This window comes from Astatotilapia calliptera, chromosome 17 (genome assembly GCF_900246225.1).
Source record: "Astatotilapia calliptera chromosome 17, fAstCal1.2, whole genome shotgun sequence".
Taxonomy (NCBI): domain Eukaryota; kingdom Metazoa; phylum Chordata; class Actinopteri; order Cichliformes; family Cichlidae; genus Astatotilapia; species Astatotilapia calliptera.
In genome coordinates this window covers 487,432-502,460 of record NC_039318.1, presented here as the reverse complement: position 1 = coordinate 502,460, position 15,029 = coordinate 487,432, and the positions used below count along the sequence as shown (strand labels likewise).

The 15,029-nt window shown below is 42.9% G+C and overlaps 1 protein-coding gene across 3 annotated transcripts in view; it reads left to right on the top strand.

Annotated features, from left to right (window-relative positions):
- Positions 1–892: 892 nt before the first annotated feature.
- Positions 893–15,029, top strand: part of kcnc2 (potassium voltage-gated channel, Shaw-related subfamily, member 2) — a 122,820-nt gene continuing 108,683 nt past the window's right edge. For all 3 annotated transcript variants that reach the window (XM_026148176.1, XM_026148175.1, XM_026148177.1), the window contains exon 1: positions 893–2,396. In XM_026148176.1, coding sequence (XP_026003961.1) covers positions 1,842–2,396 — 555 coding nt within the window. In that variant the 5' untranslated portion in view covers positions 893–1,841. The remainder of the gene's footprint in view (positions 2,397–15,029) is intronic.

Genomic DNA, 15,029 nt, shown 5'->3' with positions numbered 1-15,029 from the left:
GTTCACACCATGAAGTACTTTATGGTACTTTTGTTACAAGTTGTACTACTGATGTTACCACTCCACGCATCTGAGACTCGATGGCAGCCTGAGTAAAGTGGGCTGCTGTGGTTAGGTCTCAGGCCTTTGAGGTTCCTTTTTTCAAAGGTTGAAGATGGGAACGGATACATCGGTCACACAGATACACAGCTGCAGTGGTAACCAGTTCTGTGTGTTGGTTTTGACATGGAAGGATGCTCAGACTGGTGAGTCTGAGACAGCTCTGCAGGGCCTCGTTTGCTTTCATCAATAAATAAAGAATACATCAAAAACATAACAGTAGTAAAGGAAAATGCTACACAGAGTTTTATATCAGAGTAAAGAAAACTACATGCAGAGTTGCACGATACTGGCTCATCTGCAACCACAGTTATCCCAGACGATTATAGAATATGAATTTTATATTATAACTGTATGTCACTGAATGTTGTCAAGTATGATTTGCACTTTAAAATGTATATTAAAAAAACAGAACCCAATTTTTATGACACCTATTAAGCTGATTGTGAAAGGAAGTTACTGCCTTCAGTTTTCTCGCTGGTCACTTTGTTTCTTCGTCGGGATTGTGCAAAGATTTTCTTGTCCTTTGTAAAAAAAACATAAAAATGCTCCTTTGTGTGATATAAATGTGAAGTCTTTACTTTGGCTTTTCATTTACAAACATACTAAGTGCTGCTGTAAACAAACACTTTCTATGCAGGTTTTATTCAGTATCTGAGCCATAATTGTCTCTGTCCAGCTAGATTTTGTAATGCACCACCTGTACAATGCAGAGACAGCTGTTGTTGCTTCTTCTGCCACTGTTAACACAGTTTTGGTTTTGTGGTGGCAGAGGACGGATCAGCTCCTCCGTCCCAGCCTGCCCTTTACGCACTAAAGCTTTAATCGGTGCCCTGGTTACATGATTACTGTCTGTGTGTCGGCCCCTGTTATTCTCCTGTTTAGTTGAGCGTTATGACTAAACTAATACTTACTTTATTGTTTAAAACACGCGTCACGTGTTTTCGCTACTGTGCGTGTGATGTGCTGTCAGGAGGACAGATGTCTTCTTTAAGGTCAGTATTTCATTCATCTGCACACATTTATAGGCAAACCTTTACAACAGGTGTCTCTGTGGTGTTGCCTCTGCATGAACACACATGAAGTCCTCGTAGATGGGAGTATTTAAACCATCACTCACAGCGAGCTGTGCGATCTGTGCTGAAACTGGAGCCTCCTGGAGGCTCTTTTTCTTTCCTGGGTGGAAATTTCCTCTTCAGATTCTTTGATCGAGTCCAAACCGTGACGGCACGGAAGACGGGCGCAGATCAACGTCCTGATTTTCTGAAGCAAAGAGTGAGGCGGTGCCACAATGGGTGACTTTAATCATGTGATAATATGTAAGGTGTCGACACGTTACACATTTTAAGTAACGAGCCCGACGATGACGAGCGGCTGTGCGTCTTGGACGCCGGAGACGCGCAACGGCATGAGGAGCTCAGTCTGTTTGGAGCCACCGGCTGAGATCATTCATCACTCCCAGCACTGACCGACCGGCCGACTGAACAGATAGCGGGATACAAACAGACTCCTTATGTCTCTGTGAAATATCCGTCAACAAAAGATGGATGTCCTCCTCGCCCCCCCCAAAAGATACGACAGCGACGGGTGAGTGAAATCGGAGATGCTGCGCACGGCGGCCAAAATCCCGGAGCTTTTGTGAACAGGGCTGTGGGTGTGTGCGCGTCAGGCTCGCTGTTAAACCTTCAGACTGCACTCGCCAACTTCCCCCGCTTTCATCAAGTCATGTCTGATACAGAGCGATGGGCAAGTTTGACGACAACGAGAGGATAATCCTCAACGTCGGGGGGACGAGGCACGAGACCTACAAAACCACCTTAAAGACGCTGCCGGGGACGCGACTGGCCCTGCTCGCCTCCGATTCGGACATCGACTCCGTGCTGGATCAGCTGCAACAAGTCCCCGGCTTCATCGAGTACAACGCGCGGACCAACGAGTACTTCTTCGACCGTCACCCGGGCGTCTTCGCCTACGTGCTCAACTACTACCGCACCGGCAAGCTTCACTGCCCGGCGGATGTGTGCGGACCGCTGTTCGAGGAGGAGCTCTCCTTTTGGGGCATCGATGAGACGGACGTGGAGCCCTGCTGTTGGATGACATACCGACAGCACCGGGACGCGGAGGAGGCTCTGGACGTGTTCGAGCTCAACGTGGACAACGGAGACGAGGACGACGAGATAGGGAAGAGACTCGGCATCGAGGACGTGGCTGCCGACGGGAATATCAGCCTGTGGAGGAAGTGGCAGCCGGTAATCTGGAATCTGTTCGAGGACCCCTACTCATCCAGGGCGGCGAGGGTAAGAGCGCACCGCTGCGTCTGAGGCTCTCCAAAACACACAATGAGCTCCACTCTGCTAACTCTTTGCCTTTCATTCACAGAAACAAACAGCAGCTCACGCTGTTAAGGGTAGCTCCACAGTTTCACTGCATGAGTCAAATTCACAAGTTGGCAAGTTGTCTCGAAACTTGTCCACCTCCCCCAAAATGTGAGCGTTGCGCTCCTGAAGTGTTTTCTTTGCAACCAAAGCTTTACTGTGAATAGGAAGAACCCATTGCTTTATAGCGAGTCCTGCTGATTTCCAGATTTAATTATGCCACTTTAAAAATAAGCAGATTTTTCCAGTCATGATCAAACAAGGTGCCAACACCGTCAGGGTGGATATTCATAGCAGCAGTGTTGTATCCTGTATCTGTCTCTCAGTGCTTCCTGTTTATCGGCCCCAGCTTGGGAAATATCACTCCATCACTGACACTATTTAGATCACAGCCAGCCTTTTCTAATAAACTGCATCTCAGCACTGCTCCAAAGAAATGTGTGGGACTTTCATCTTTTCTAAAATTAGAGCAGTGCCTCGTGCTGGGAATAATAGTGATGTCAACTTATAGGCCACATGTGGCATCTTCATCTTTCCTTTCTGCTCATCTTTTAGTTATTTTAGACTCGAGCACAATGTGAAATCAAAGGATTTAACCACCCGGCTCACGAGGCTTGTTGTTTACTGAATGTGCAACACCAAGATGTTAGAACCAACCCAGACAAGCACACGCTGCCCTCAGGTGTTATAAATCAATCAGCAAAAGTTTGGGAATAGTTCATTCAGTCTCTCTGCAGAAGTCCACATCTGGAACAGCTGCCTGTCTGCTTTCAGAGCAGGAGCTGTGGTAAGCTCGCCTCAGGCTGCTGGTATATTCTGGGGCAAATTGTTCCCTCATTGGCTGATTGATGTGCTGTAAGAGGGAATATGAGCAAGTTGTGATGTCATGTTGTGTAAATGGAAATGATGCCTCACAGTCTTCAGGATGTCTCAGACAGCATGCTGCTGCTGCACAGGTTTGAGTGATGTAGGTGATTTGAAGGGTAATTAAACACAAAGACAGCGACGCAGGAACAAAGCGCTCTGGCGAGGTTTGATCTAAGTGTCAGGGCAACGAACATCTGACCTGACATCACTGTTCAGGGTGTGGTTAGAGGTCAGGGGGGCTGGAAGAGCTCCTGAAGTGCTCATAGCTGAGGCCACATTTATGATATATATACAAACCAGGGCTCAAATCTGTCACATAGAAATGAACGGCATCATGTTTCACTGTGCGTGGTTAAAGGAACGTGCCAGTATCACATTATTCTTCCTCCACTCGTACCTGAGTGACCTGGCATAATTTACAGTTCAAATGAAACCTTGTTTATGTCGTGCTGGGACTCTGTGCAGTCTCTCTGCTCATGCACTGTCTGACATTTTTAACTAACTGTCTTCTGATTCGCTGTCTCATAAATGTAAGGCAGATAGTACTATCATGAGAAGACTACATCAATCATATCGGATGTGTTTGACATCAGAGAGCCACAGATAGAGAAGAAAACTGTCTGAAACGAAGCTTTTACAGTAACAGTATATTGTTACTGTTACATGCATATATTATGTATAGAAAAAGGCATGATAAATTAGGTCCACTTTGTTGTAATGGAGCTGTTTGTTGTAACCACAGTGAATGAAAAAGAAACATAAATAAAAAAACGCAGTGCTAAAACGAGGCTCCCACTGTGGACGTGAATCAGAGTTCTGCTTGACAGTATTGTGATATTTTGCAATGCCAGCGCCACTCCTCACACCTCCTTCATCAGCCTTTCAAAAAGAGCATTTTGTCTTGGTGTCCATTGTTGCTGCAGCTGCTGTGTCAAAGCTCTGATGCCAGCTTGTTTCTCTCTGCGACACCAGCGGCACTACTTGATCATCCATCTGTGGATTTAATAAAACTATTTGTTTCAACACACTGTGATCTTGATGTTAGTACAAGATTAATATTTCTCTTAGCATTATTTAAAATAAATACATTTTGAAAAAATACAGGCAGCGCAGTAAGCACAGCAACAAGAACGTCCTGGGTTTGAATCCCCACAGCTGTGAGTGGTTGTGTCTCAGCCTTGTGACAGGCTGGCCACCTGTCGCCTCGCGCCCTGAGCTAGCCGGGATAGGCTCCAGCACCCGCCACCCTGGAGAGGTTGGATGGACTTGAATATCTGTTAGCTGATATTGTTTTTATTTCTTTCTGAAGTTGGTTTTCCCACATTTGTAAGTTTTTACAGCATATATAATATCCAAAATGTCAACAACCACTGGTCTTTAAACCGGGGACAAAATCATCTCAGAGAAGATCGGCCAATAGAAAGGTGGTGAAGGCTCCTGCAGTGCCACTTGGAAACTGAATATCCTCACCACGGCACGATTGTTGCATCCAGTACAGCTCTTTAGCTTTTTCACCCATAATCCTCGGAGGCTCTGAAGGCGTCCGTAAGTCAGGCACAAATGCTCCGCCCACAGGCTGATATTAGGCTAGATATAACCTACAGCTGAGGGAAAATATGCTTTTATCTTTTTTGGTGAAAACATGTAAGCACAAAGTAGATTTCTGTGCTTCGAGCATTTATCGTACCGCGTCTGTACAGAACAATAAGAGCTGCTGTTATATATTCACCACACATCCTGCTCATTGATAAATTTCCCCTCAGTATGTTTGAGCGTTTGCTTTTCCTTTCGTCAGTAAGCTGAATCAGGCTCTGCCTTCTTCACGCAGCAGCTCATCCATCTAAAAAGAGAACAGCAGAGTCCGTTTTCACCATTATATCATTCCTCCTCTTCAGCGTCTGCAGGACCACCATGAGGCTGATGTTTAAATAAAGAAAGCAGAGTTGTTGCCTCGCACAACAACTCATCAGACAAAGTTTGCCGTAACAGCAGGTGATAAGGCAAACATACATTTCTTAATTATGTTGTACTGATACGCTAATTCTATCATAATTCTGTGGTGAGATAAGAATTGTTCCAGTTCTGAAAACTGTGAAAAATTGCAGAAAAGCCAGAATATCAGTGTAAATTTGTTCACTCGTGGAATTGCTACGAGCCCATGTTCTCAGGTCAGAGGAGTCCTCAAAGATCAGCAGGAAATGTAAATGTCCTTTCACTCGTCATTTCAGAGTCTGACTCTATAATTTTACCAAAGTGGAGGTGCTGGGCAGGATGAGAGTGTGTGGGTGGGCAGGTGACCTCGCCCCAGATCGCTTGTCCTCCTCTTTCAGTCCATCAACAGACTTTGAGCGAGGATGACGGCAGGGAATTTTTCCTGTGTGTGAAAAGGCTGACGTTCCCACACAAATTTGAGCTTGGATTTATTTCACATCATTAATCTGTAAATGGAAACTCTAACTGATGGGGACAAAATTCAATCTTTCCAGCCTTTTGTTCCTCCAGACGTGGCTGCTAATTTCTTGGAAGTGTTTCTTGGCGATTACCCTGCTGACAGAGGAAGGAGCAGACGTGTAAGAGGTAAATATTGAGTTAGTCTCCACGTCGCTTTAGTAGCAGGACGGAGTAGATGGAGATGAATGCTCGTGTTTACAACACGCATACGTCTGTCTTCCTGTAGCAACACTAACCAACCATATTTTCCTGCCACCAGTACAATAGAGAAGCATCTGCTTCTACGAGCGCCTTCAAACCTTTATTGTCTCCATGAGAATCACATTCCCTCACTGTGATGTGATAATTGCAGCCTTTTTCTTCTTGTTTAAAGCACTCCTGTAGCATTAAAGACCAGCTGGCGTATGATTAACCTGATAATTCAACTCTTACACAAGTGTTCGGTGTGTGCCTGAAAGAACCCCCTCAGGGCATTAATCTACTCCCTGACAAGGTGTTAAGGAGAGAAGGAAGGGAAATGATCCTCCAAGGAAAGGAAGCATGTCGTTTGAGTTCACCTCCAGCCCTGACACCACAGCGGGGACAGCGTTAACAGTGAAGTGCTCTTTAACAGCAGGAAGATGAGACGCGACTGGATCCTGTTTGATTTGGTTTATGTCATTTAATAGAAACAAGAAAACTTTAAATGTTCTGTTTTCTGTTTTCATTTTGATGATTATCTCATAGCGCATGAAAAACATCAGATGTCAGCCTCGTGTACGACGATCCACCACAGACCAACAGGAATTTAATTATATATATGAAAAACAACTTTTCCTTAATTTTGTGAGATTTACTGCTAACGGTGAAGTTCCTCTCGTTGGACTGAAAGTCCCGGTGGTGTCTGTCAGACTCACTGTCACATTACACGTGTGCATTAACCTAACGCAAAATTTCAGCTCTTCTTACATTCATTTGGAGATTATTTATGTTACAGCTGTTACAGTTTTTAGTTAGGAAACCTGTAAACGTAACTTCAAGTCCCGCCACATTACTATTACTCTACACTGTGTCCTTACATATGCAGAGCTCCCCATCGTCAAAGCAGTGTTGTCAGGTACAGCCAGCTAGCATCAGCCCTGAGCTTCAGGCTCACTGTAATCAGCAGTGTGGGGCATTAGTCTGTGTATAAGGATCGTAATATTCAGGTCAGGTAATCACAATCTATTATGACATAAATCTAATCAAAGCTCATTTCCAGTGTAATTTTCAGTGATCCACCACTAAGAACCCAGCCTGCTGTACAGCATTGGTTACATATGGCTAATGCATCTGTATCGCAGGGTTAACAAGAAGTATAGTCCCTTTGCTAGCAATTGTTACAAACTGAGTAAACACAGAAAGAATGAGTGCATTTGACTCAACAGCCATCCAGCATTTTGGCTGTGCTGCGCTAGAACGAGTTTAGACAGCAGAGGAACGAGTTGTTTTCACCTGCAGGTGGTTATTTCTCAAAAAACTACAGTTAAAAGTCACTTGTTCCTTTGAACATAAAGATCTTCTAATGCAACTACACTGCAGTGAACAGGGTTTAAGAACCAAAGTTCTGACTCTGTAAGCATATACAGCAGTAGTCTAAGGAGCTTGGAAAGAAAAGCGTCTGGACTTCAAGAAGTCCAGACGCCCACTCACATCCTGGGCCATCTGATCTCAGGAATTTGCATGATAAGGTGGGGCCAGGTTTCACAATGAGCTCACCTGAAACCAGGGCTGGACTGGGACAAAAAGTCGGCCCGGGCATTTTGACTAGAGACCGGCCCACCAAAAATGTGACGTCATTCAGGGGTAAAACCGCAAAGGATTCTGGGAACTTGTGGCAAGAGGTACTAGCGCATGCAGGCTTTCAATTGAACTCAGTCACACAGCGATAAAAAGAAACACAAAAAATGGCAACAAGCTGTTGTATTCTTAACTGCAATAGCCGGTATTTGCCAAAAACAGATTGCTCGTATTTAAATTGCTATGAGTAACTTGTTGGGCTATAATATGTGAAACATATGTCAAATGCATCCCTCACGGATGACATAAAGTCATCTCTCCATCTCCATCTCTCTCTCTGCTGCTCTTCTGTCTCCTCTGTCACGGACTTCTCCACTTTAGATGATAAATCAGCTGGTGCAACATGTAAGGATTGGCACAATTTGTTAAGATTTTGAGGAGTTTGAGAAACTAACCTTAAGCATAAAATAAAATGTACTATCAGTAACTTCATAGCACCCGCCCAGCAGTATTTAAACTCCGTCATGCTAGCTAGTACGCAGTACCAGTTATTCTAAGCGACTGTAAAAAGTCAGCACAACGAAAACAAACTACAACTAAACTTGGTTTATATCTGACACAGACAGACAGCAGGTCATAACTTCTTACCTGAAGTTCAGTTCCTCTGCCACTATGACCGGCGGCCGCCTCGGGTCTCTCCTCCTCTTGCCTCCCCTTTCCCTTATCCACCTGCTGGCCTCCACCACTTGCTGATGTTGCTAAATCTGTGGAAGCTATGCCATAGCTACCGCCAAACAATTCAGTTATTTTTACACATTTGGCAGCATCTGCCTGAAGGGCTTGTTTCTTTTTGGCCCTAATTTTTTCTGCACCTCCTTTCCATTTTGTTCTCCATTTTCTTTAGTTCGTCTATAAGATTGCTAAACAAGGGGGAGGGTGCAGCCGACCTCCTCGGCTGTAATTGGTCCAGCCCAGAGTCGATCATGACCAATTGGCCAATCCAACACCTTTCATTATTTATACCCTTCCAAAAAAAAAAAAAAATCGATCGGCCCATAAAAACAAAAAATCGCCAGCAGCCCACCGGGCAAATGCCCGGTATGCCCGATGGCCAGTCCAGCTATGCCTGAAACTCTGGCTGATTGGGGCCCACACCCAGTTTCACACCTTGGCTCAGGCGATTAGAGGATCATCAGGGGTCCTTTTGTCCCTCTGTGGGGGGAAACTCCCACTAGGTTTATATCTGGGACTCTCCACCATTTGACCTTAGAACTGAAGAAGCTTCTCGGATGAGAGGTGAAACGTCTTCAAGCAACTTAAAGAAGTCCAGACGCTTTTCTTTGCAAGCTCCTTTGACTACGATGACCTGGATGACTGAGAACCTTCACAGATATATACAGCAGTAGATGATTTCCACATATTTTTCCTTTTGTAGTTGTATGTGATAAATATTACCTGCTGAGGAAGTTGTAAAACGTCTCAGGGTTGTGATCTGCTGCAGTCCCAGTTTTCTTTCTAACTCACTGTGTTCAGGGACCCATAAATCAAAGACAAGCTGAAATCCATCCTGCGACAGGGTTCACCTCTGTGCAGGGTGCCGTGCACGGCGTGATGTTGTAAGGATTTTCAGGGGGTAGCTTTGGCCAAACGAAGTGCACAGCTAACAACCGAACACTTTCTTTATATCCAGGGAACATGTCAATAATGTGAGTTATAACTAGAGATGGCACGATACCACTTTTTTATGTCCGATACCGATATCATAAATTTGGATATCTGCTGATACCGATATGAATCTGATATAGTGTTTTTTAATCAATAAAATAGTTTTTTTAATATCTTGCTGCATTTTGTATAAGTTCATACTCAAGTTTAAATAAACAACAACACTAAAGCTATTCTGTTATACCTGTATGTAAAAAATACACTGCACCCAAAATATTTCATAGTTCAGCAATACTGATCAATCTAATAAACTTAAACCTGCACCATTCTCCCTATTCTGGTATTTTAAAGAGTACTTAGCAGAAATATTAAGCAACCTAACTAATAGGGTTCCAACTCCCAGCAAAAAGAAATAGGGAACCACCCCCCACCCCATGATGCTTAATCAACGTAATCAACTTTAATTTGATGCAGTGTGAAAAAAAATGCACAGAAATAAATAATTTTTCAAGAATAATTAAATAGATTCAACATCTTTCTTCAACAGAACTGCAGACTGCACAGATGGTACCTTCCCAAAGGAAAAAGTACTATAGCTTACTAGGGTATATTAGACTTAACAGTTACTATATACAGTAATTGACTTCTATACATTTTACATCAGATTAAAACTTTGGGTGTAAGATTCAGATAATTATTTATTAAAAGCTCGACATTTTAAATGAGAATAAGAAAGAAAAGTATGTCTTTGTGCCCCCTTTTCCCTGTTAATGCCCTATCGGCCCCCCCGGCTCCCGGTGGCAGTCGTCCCAGGCCTCAGTCAGGAGGAGAGGGCGCTGCTCTTGCGGCGACCAGCAGGTTGTCTTTGTCTGTCAGTGTTTTTACTTTTTTTATTTCATTCTTTTATTCCTTTATTTTATTTTATCTTTTTTTTTTTTTTTGCCTGAGGAAATCCTATAGCATCGGCTTGTGCTTTGTGGAACTTCTTTTAATGAAGATGGGTTTTTTATTTCGCATGGTTTTATTATTGGCAATCCTGACGGTTGTTTGGAGTCAGTGCTACTCTCAAACAATTACACATCATTGCTTGGTACGGTAATATGTCCCTGAATAATAAGACCAGACTTAACAACCTGGTTAAAGTGTCTGTCAAGATTTCAGGGAGGTCTCAGGTCCAGCTTGTGGACTTTTATAACAGGCCGGTGCTGAGCAAGGCAGCCTCTGTCCTGTTGTGTTCAGATCACCCTCTCTTTAATGATTTTCAACTGCTTCCATCAGGTCGTCGTTATAAAGTGCCTGCAGTGAAGACAAAGAGACATAGACTGTCTTTTGTACCTAGTGCTATTATCATAGTTAATAACACTAAACCATGAGTGTTGTTGCCATTGCACATTGTGCTTTTTTGATGAAAAATCTAGGTTGTTTTATCAGGCTTATATTATATTATTTGATTTGATTTTTATTGATTAGCATTCAAATATCTCAGTGAAAACAGAACAAAGATCTACCACCAAGCAAGAAAGCATGAGACAAGGCTAATCAAAAGGTATTGGCTGAAGCATTTGCTTATTACGCCAACCCTTTTAACAAAATATCTTTTTGCATGCAGCTCCTGTACACAGGGCTCTTGGTGAGGTGACGTGTTGGTTGTCTGTTTGTTTGTTTGTACGGACATACTGCAAATCAATTTCCCGTTAGGGACAATAAAGTTACCATTGACCATTGGCTAAGCTTTGCTAGATCGCCCCTGCACAGTTACGTCAGCTGCGTAGAAAAAGATCCTGGTGTAGAAAGTAATATAAAATAAATTCTAACAACAGCTTATCAAGCTTAAACGTTTTGCTGTTGTTCAGCCGCTGGTTTCCTCTTTCTGGCGCGAAGTGAGCAATAAACAAACAAGAGAGACGGACTCACGACGGAAAAGCTGATCAGCTGATCATTAAGCAGTTTCATGATTGAAGTAGCAGCAAGAAGACGCAGTCGCTCCATATCGCTTGTTAAGCTTAACGCTGGAATGCTTTACAAACATTCAGAGATGAACTTACACACTTGCTTTACTTCTCTCTGGGGTAACTTCATCGGAGATGAAATGCTGGTTTGGTAGCGAGGCTACAAATACTCACAGCTGCTCTATCAGGTGAGCACACTGCTCCGACATGCTACGGTTATGAGCCGAGTTACGCCGTGTCGCAACTTTTGTGAGATGCTTTTTTGATATTTAATGGATCGGATTACATTTTTTATTTCTCTCCGATATCCGATCCAGTAATTTACGTCAGTATCGGACCGATACCGATACGTAATATCGGATCGGTCCATCTCTAGTTATAACACTGACCTCAGACCTCTACACTGCATTTCAATGAGCAAGCTGGATGAAGAAGCAACAGCTGGATGTGAACTGGGATTGTTTCTGATCACAGTCACTGAAACCACAGAGGTGAACCCTGTCACAGGAGCATATCTGCTTTACCTAATTTTATGCCCTTACATTTGTAGATGTTATTGAGTTTTGTGCTCTTGGAAGTAACTGACCTCTCTAGTGTGCAGTATCATCGTCTTGTGACAAAAACAGGAAAACTGATAGAAAATGCAAATTATATTCAATTATGTTGAACTGTGTGTTCATATGATATGACCTTCAAAACTGTTGTGCTTTCCTTAATAATCTCAAAAAATCTCAGTCCTTTTTTTTTTATTGAACAAATACGTTTTAATTTCTGATTGTCCCTCTACAGACACAAACTTAGAGATGTTCCCTAAACCCCGAGTCCGCTAGGGTGACCTATTATATATTCAGTACTGAAAGTAACTAAAGGTAATACTGGATCTGTGAAAGAGTGATAAAAGAACTATCTGGGCTTTAAGTGATGACGTATGAACCCTGCTTCTGGGTCCAAACTACTCAGAGTTTATTAAGGCTGTTGTGTTTTTAACATGTTTTAGTGCTTTGTATCTTGTTCTATTTAATCTCAAAAAGCCCCTAAAAACAGTCGGTGATCACTGTCGGCCTCTCTCCGTTTTTAAAGCTCAGTTTGTAAGCCCTTACGATGCAACTACAGCCCAGCCCATGCAGCAGTATATGAATGACTAACCTCGTATTGACCCTGTGCACGAGACAATGCTAACTTCCTGGTTTGAGACCGGATGTGGGGTTGTGCATTTCCGGTAGCTTTACTTTGCGGTCAATCGCTACTGCGAAGATATCCTCCACAATCATGTCCAAAACTCGAAAACGGAAAGATGGCGTTAAGTTACAAAGAGCAGAGGTGGGAAAACTCACCGCTGCTGTGTCATAACAAATATAATGATCAATTTTGACGTTTAAAGCGTTTAGATCGATCAGTTGTTTACATCACTCAGCACAAGCAGAACTGCATCACTGCAGCAGAAGACACATCGTCCACATTCAGAAGCACATCTCTGTGTAGTGACTGGTCTTATGATTTAAACAGGCAAATGTTCAGCATTCAAACTACAGGTGAAGAATAGTCAAACCAGATGTTTCCCCATTATGTCGAGATCAGCTAGTCAAGTACACACCTACACAGCATGTTAACAAACCGTGAAAAAAGCCACACAAAAAATGAATGATTGCTGGTAACGGTTTCTATACATTAGTATTTACGAAGGGTATGTTGTGACTTACCTTCAAAATTACAGCGGTCCCTCGCTATAACGCGGTTCACCTTTCACCTCGCTGTTTCACAGATTTTTTAGTGCAAGTTTGCATGCTTTTTTTTTACGTCACATTGTGTCCTGATCGCTGCAGACGATCTCCTCCGTGACGTCTCTCCTGTACAGTACAGAATCGCTGCATCGATCGTTAGCAGTGTGACCTACTTGATTTCACCTATCGCTGGTTATTTTTAGAACATAACACCCGCGATAAATGAGGGACAGCTGAGAAATATAACATTTGAATCCCTTTTCTCTTTTGCTCTGAGGCGCGGGGGAAAAATATCGACAAGTCGATGAACATCATTTACAGATATATTGGGTAAATGCCCGAGACATCTATAGAAATGTAAATCGCCGCTTGATTCATTCATTTGCTTAACTTGTTTTGGACCGTAAACCAGGCGCGAATAGGACACCGGAAACAAAGCTCCCCACAGGAGTTTCTGCACCGGAAGTAGCATATGCTAACGTGCACATAGTCAATTGTGGATGGATTATCTCAGTTGTTCTCCTGACTGAAGTCTGGTCCGTTTACAGCATCCTGCCATGCGATTGCATTTGTCTCTAACCATCAGGAACCTTCACGTTAACTTTTATCGAGTGGAAAAAAGTTAGCGTTCATCCTCCAGCTTCACAGTTAATGTTATGCTAACATCCCTCTGTTAGCATAGCTAGCGATCACGTAGCACATCATTATATACCAGCTAGCTCAACTTCAGTGACCCTACAAACGTCACTGCTGTTTAGTTTTATGTCTCCATGCTTTACAAATACAGGCCATTTTTCATTTATGTTGGAAGTGATAGCAGAGCTGTACGTTTGAATTTTTTCAGAAATCTCTCAGTCAGAACATGCAATATCATGCTTAGGTGGAAACTAGCGAGCTAACTTCCTGCTAACTTCTAACTCCGTTAAATTTACTAAATTCTGTTTTCATGGATGCCTGGATGTTAAACTTAATTGTTACACCTGGTAGAGCAGAACGCTGATCATTCTATTACAGATGAAAGAATTTAGACGACTTTCAGTGATGCCGCAGTGTTTGTTTTACTTTGGGACCTGAAGCAGAGTTTGGGCTCAGGCACGGCTAATGACACTTAAAGACTGGATAAGCCACTGGGGAGATATTTTGGAAAAAATTTGTGATTGCTCACCGAGCAAAAGTTCTTTCCGATCATTCAGTCTTTAATGCTCGCAGATGGCAAATGCTGTAAAAGCATGCCCCATAATAAATGCACTATTTCACAAATGGACCGACCAAAACATCCACCTTGCAAACAGTGCTACAAATTTAAGGGTAAATTGCTCGATGTTTAGCTGATAGATTCAGTTCTATTCAGTTTTATTTATATAGCGCCAAATCCCAACAATAATAATAATAATAATAATGGATTGGATTTATATAGCGCTTTTCAAGGCACCCAAAGCGCTTTATAATGCCACTATTCATTCACTCTCACATTCATACACAATAGTTCCCTCAAGGTGTTTTATATTGTAAGGTAAAGAGGTACATTTTCAGATGCTATAGTTTTGTCTTGCACAAGATCATTTGTTTACAATGATATCACAACAAGTGTGGCAATTCTCCACATGACAGCTTCATTAACAGCAGAATGAGTGGCACCAGGGCATAGCTCTGTGTCAGATCAGCCGTCTATAGCTGTCAGAAAGCCTTTCATGTGTTTGTCTCTGCAGGTAAGCTCAAATCCCAAAGTCTGAGCTGTTCCTTTAACCAGCTCGTATGCGAGTGTTCATGTGCCAGCAGTCAGTGGTAGCAGGCGTGTTTCTCTGAGCTCCCCACACTGTTTCTATTGTTGTAGCCATCCTGTTCTCTTCTCACTCTCAGTGCTGTCTCTTTAATCTGCATGCAGTGTGTTTTAAGAGTGACTGTCAGCATGTCCACTGGTGTGTGTGTGTGTCTCTAATAGTAGGAAGTCTGAACATTTCTGGTTGATTATGATTCTGAAAAGGAAAAGTGAATGTATTTTGGTTGTGTGTCTCTGTGTGTATTTGTGTTAACCTGTTTGTTTGTCCCTCTCATGTCTCTGTAGTTGGCCATGGCTGGATTAGGAGGGTAACAAAAAAAAAGAACAAAACAGAACAAAACAGCCCACCCACTAGCTTTTCCAT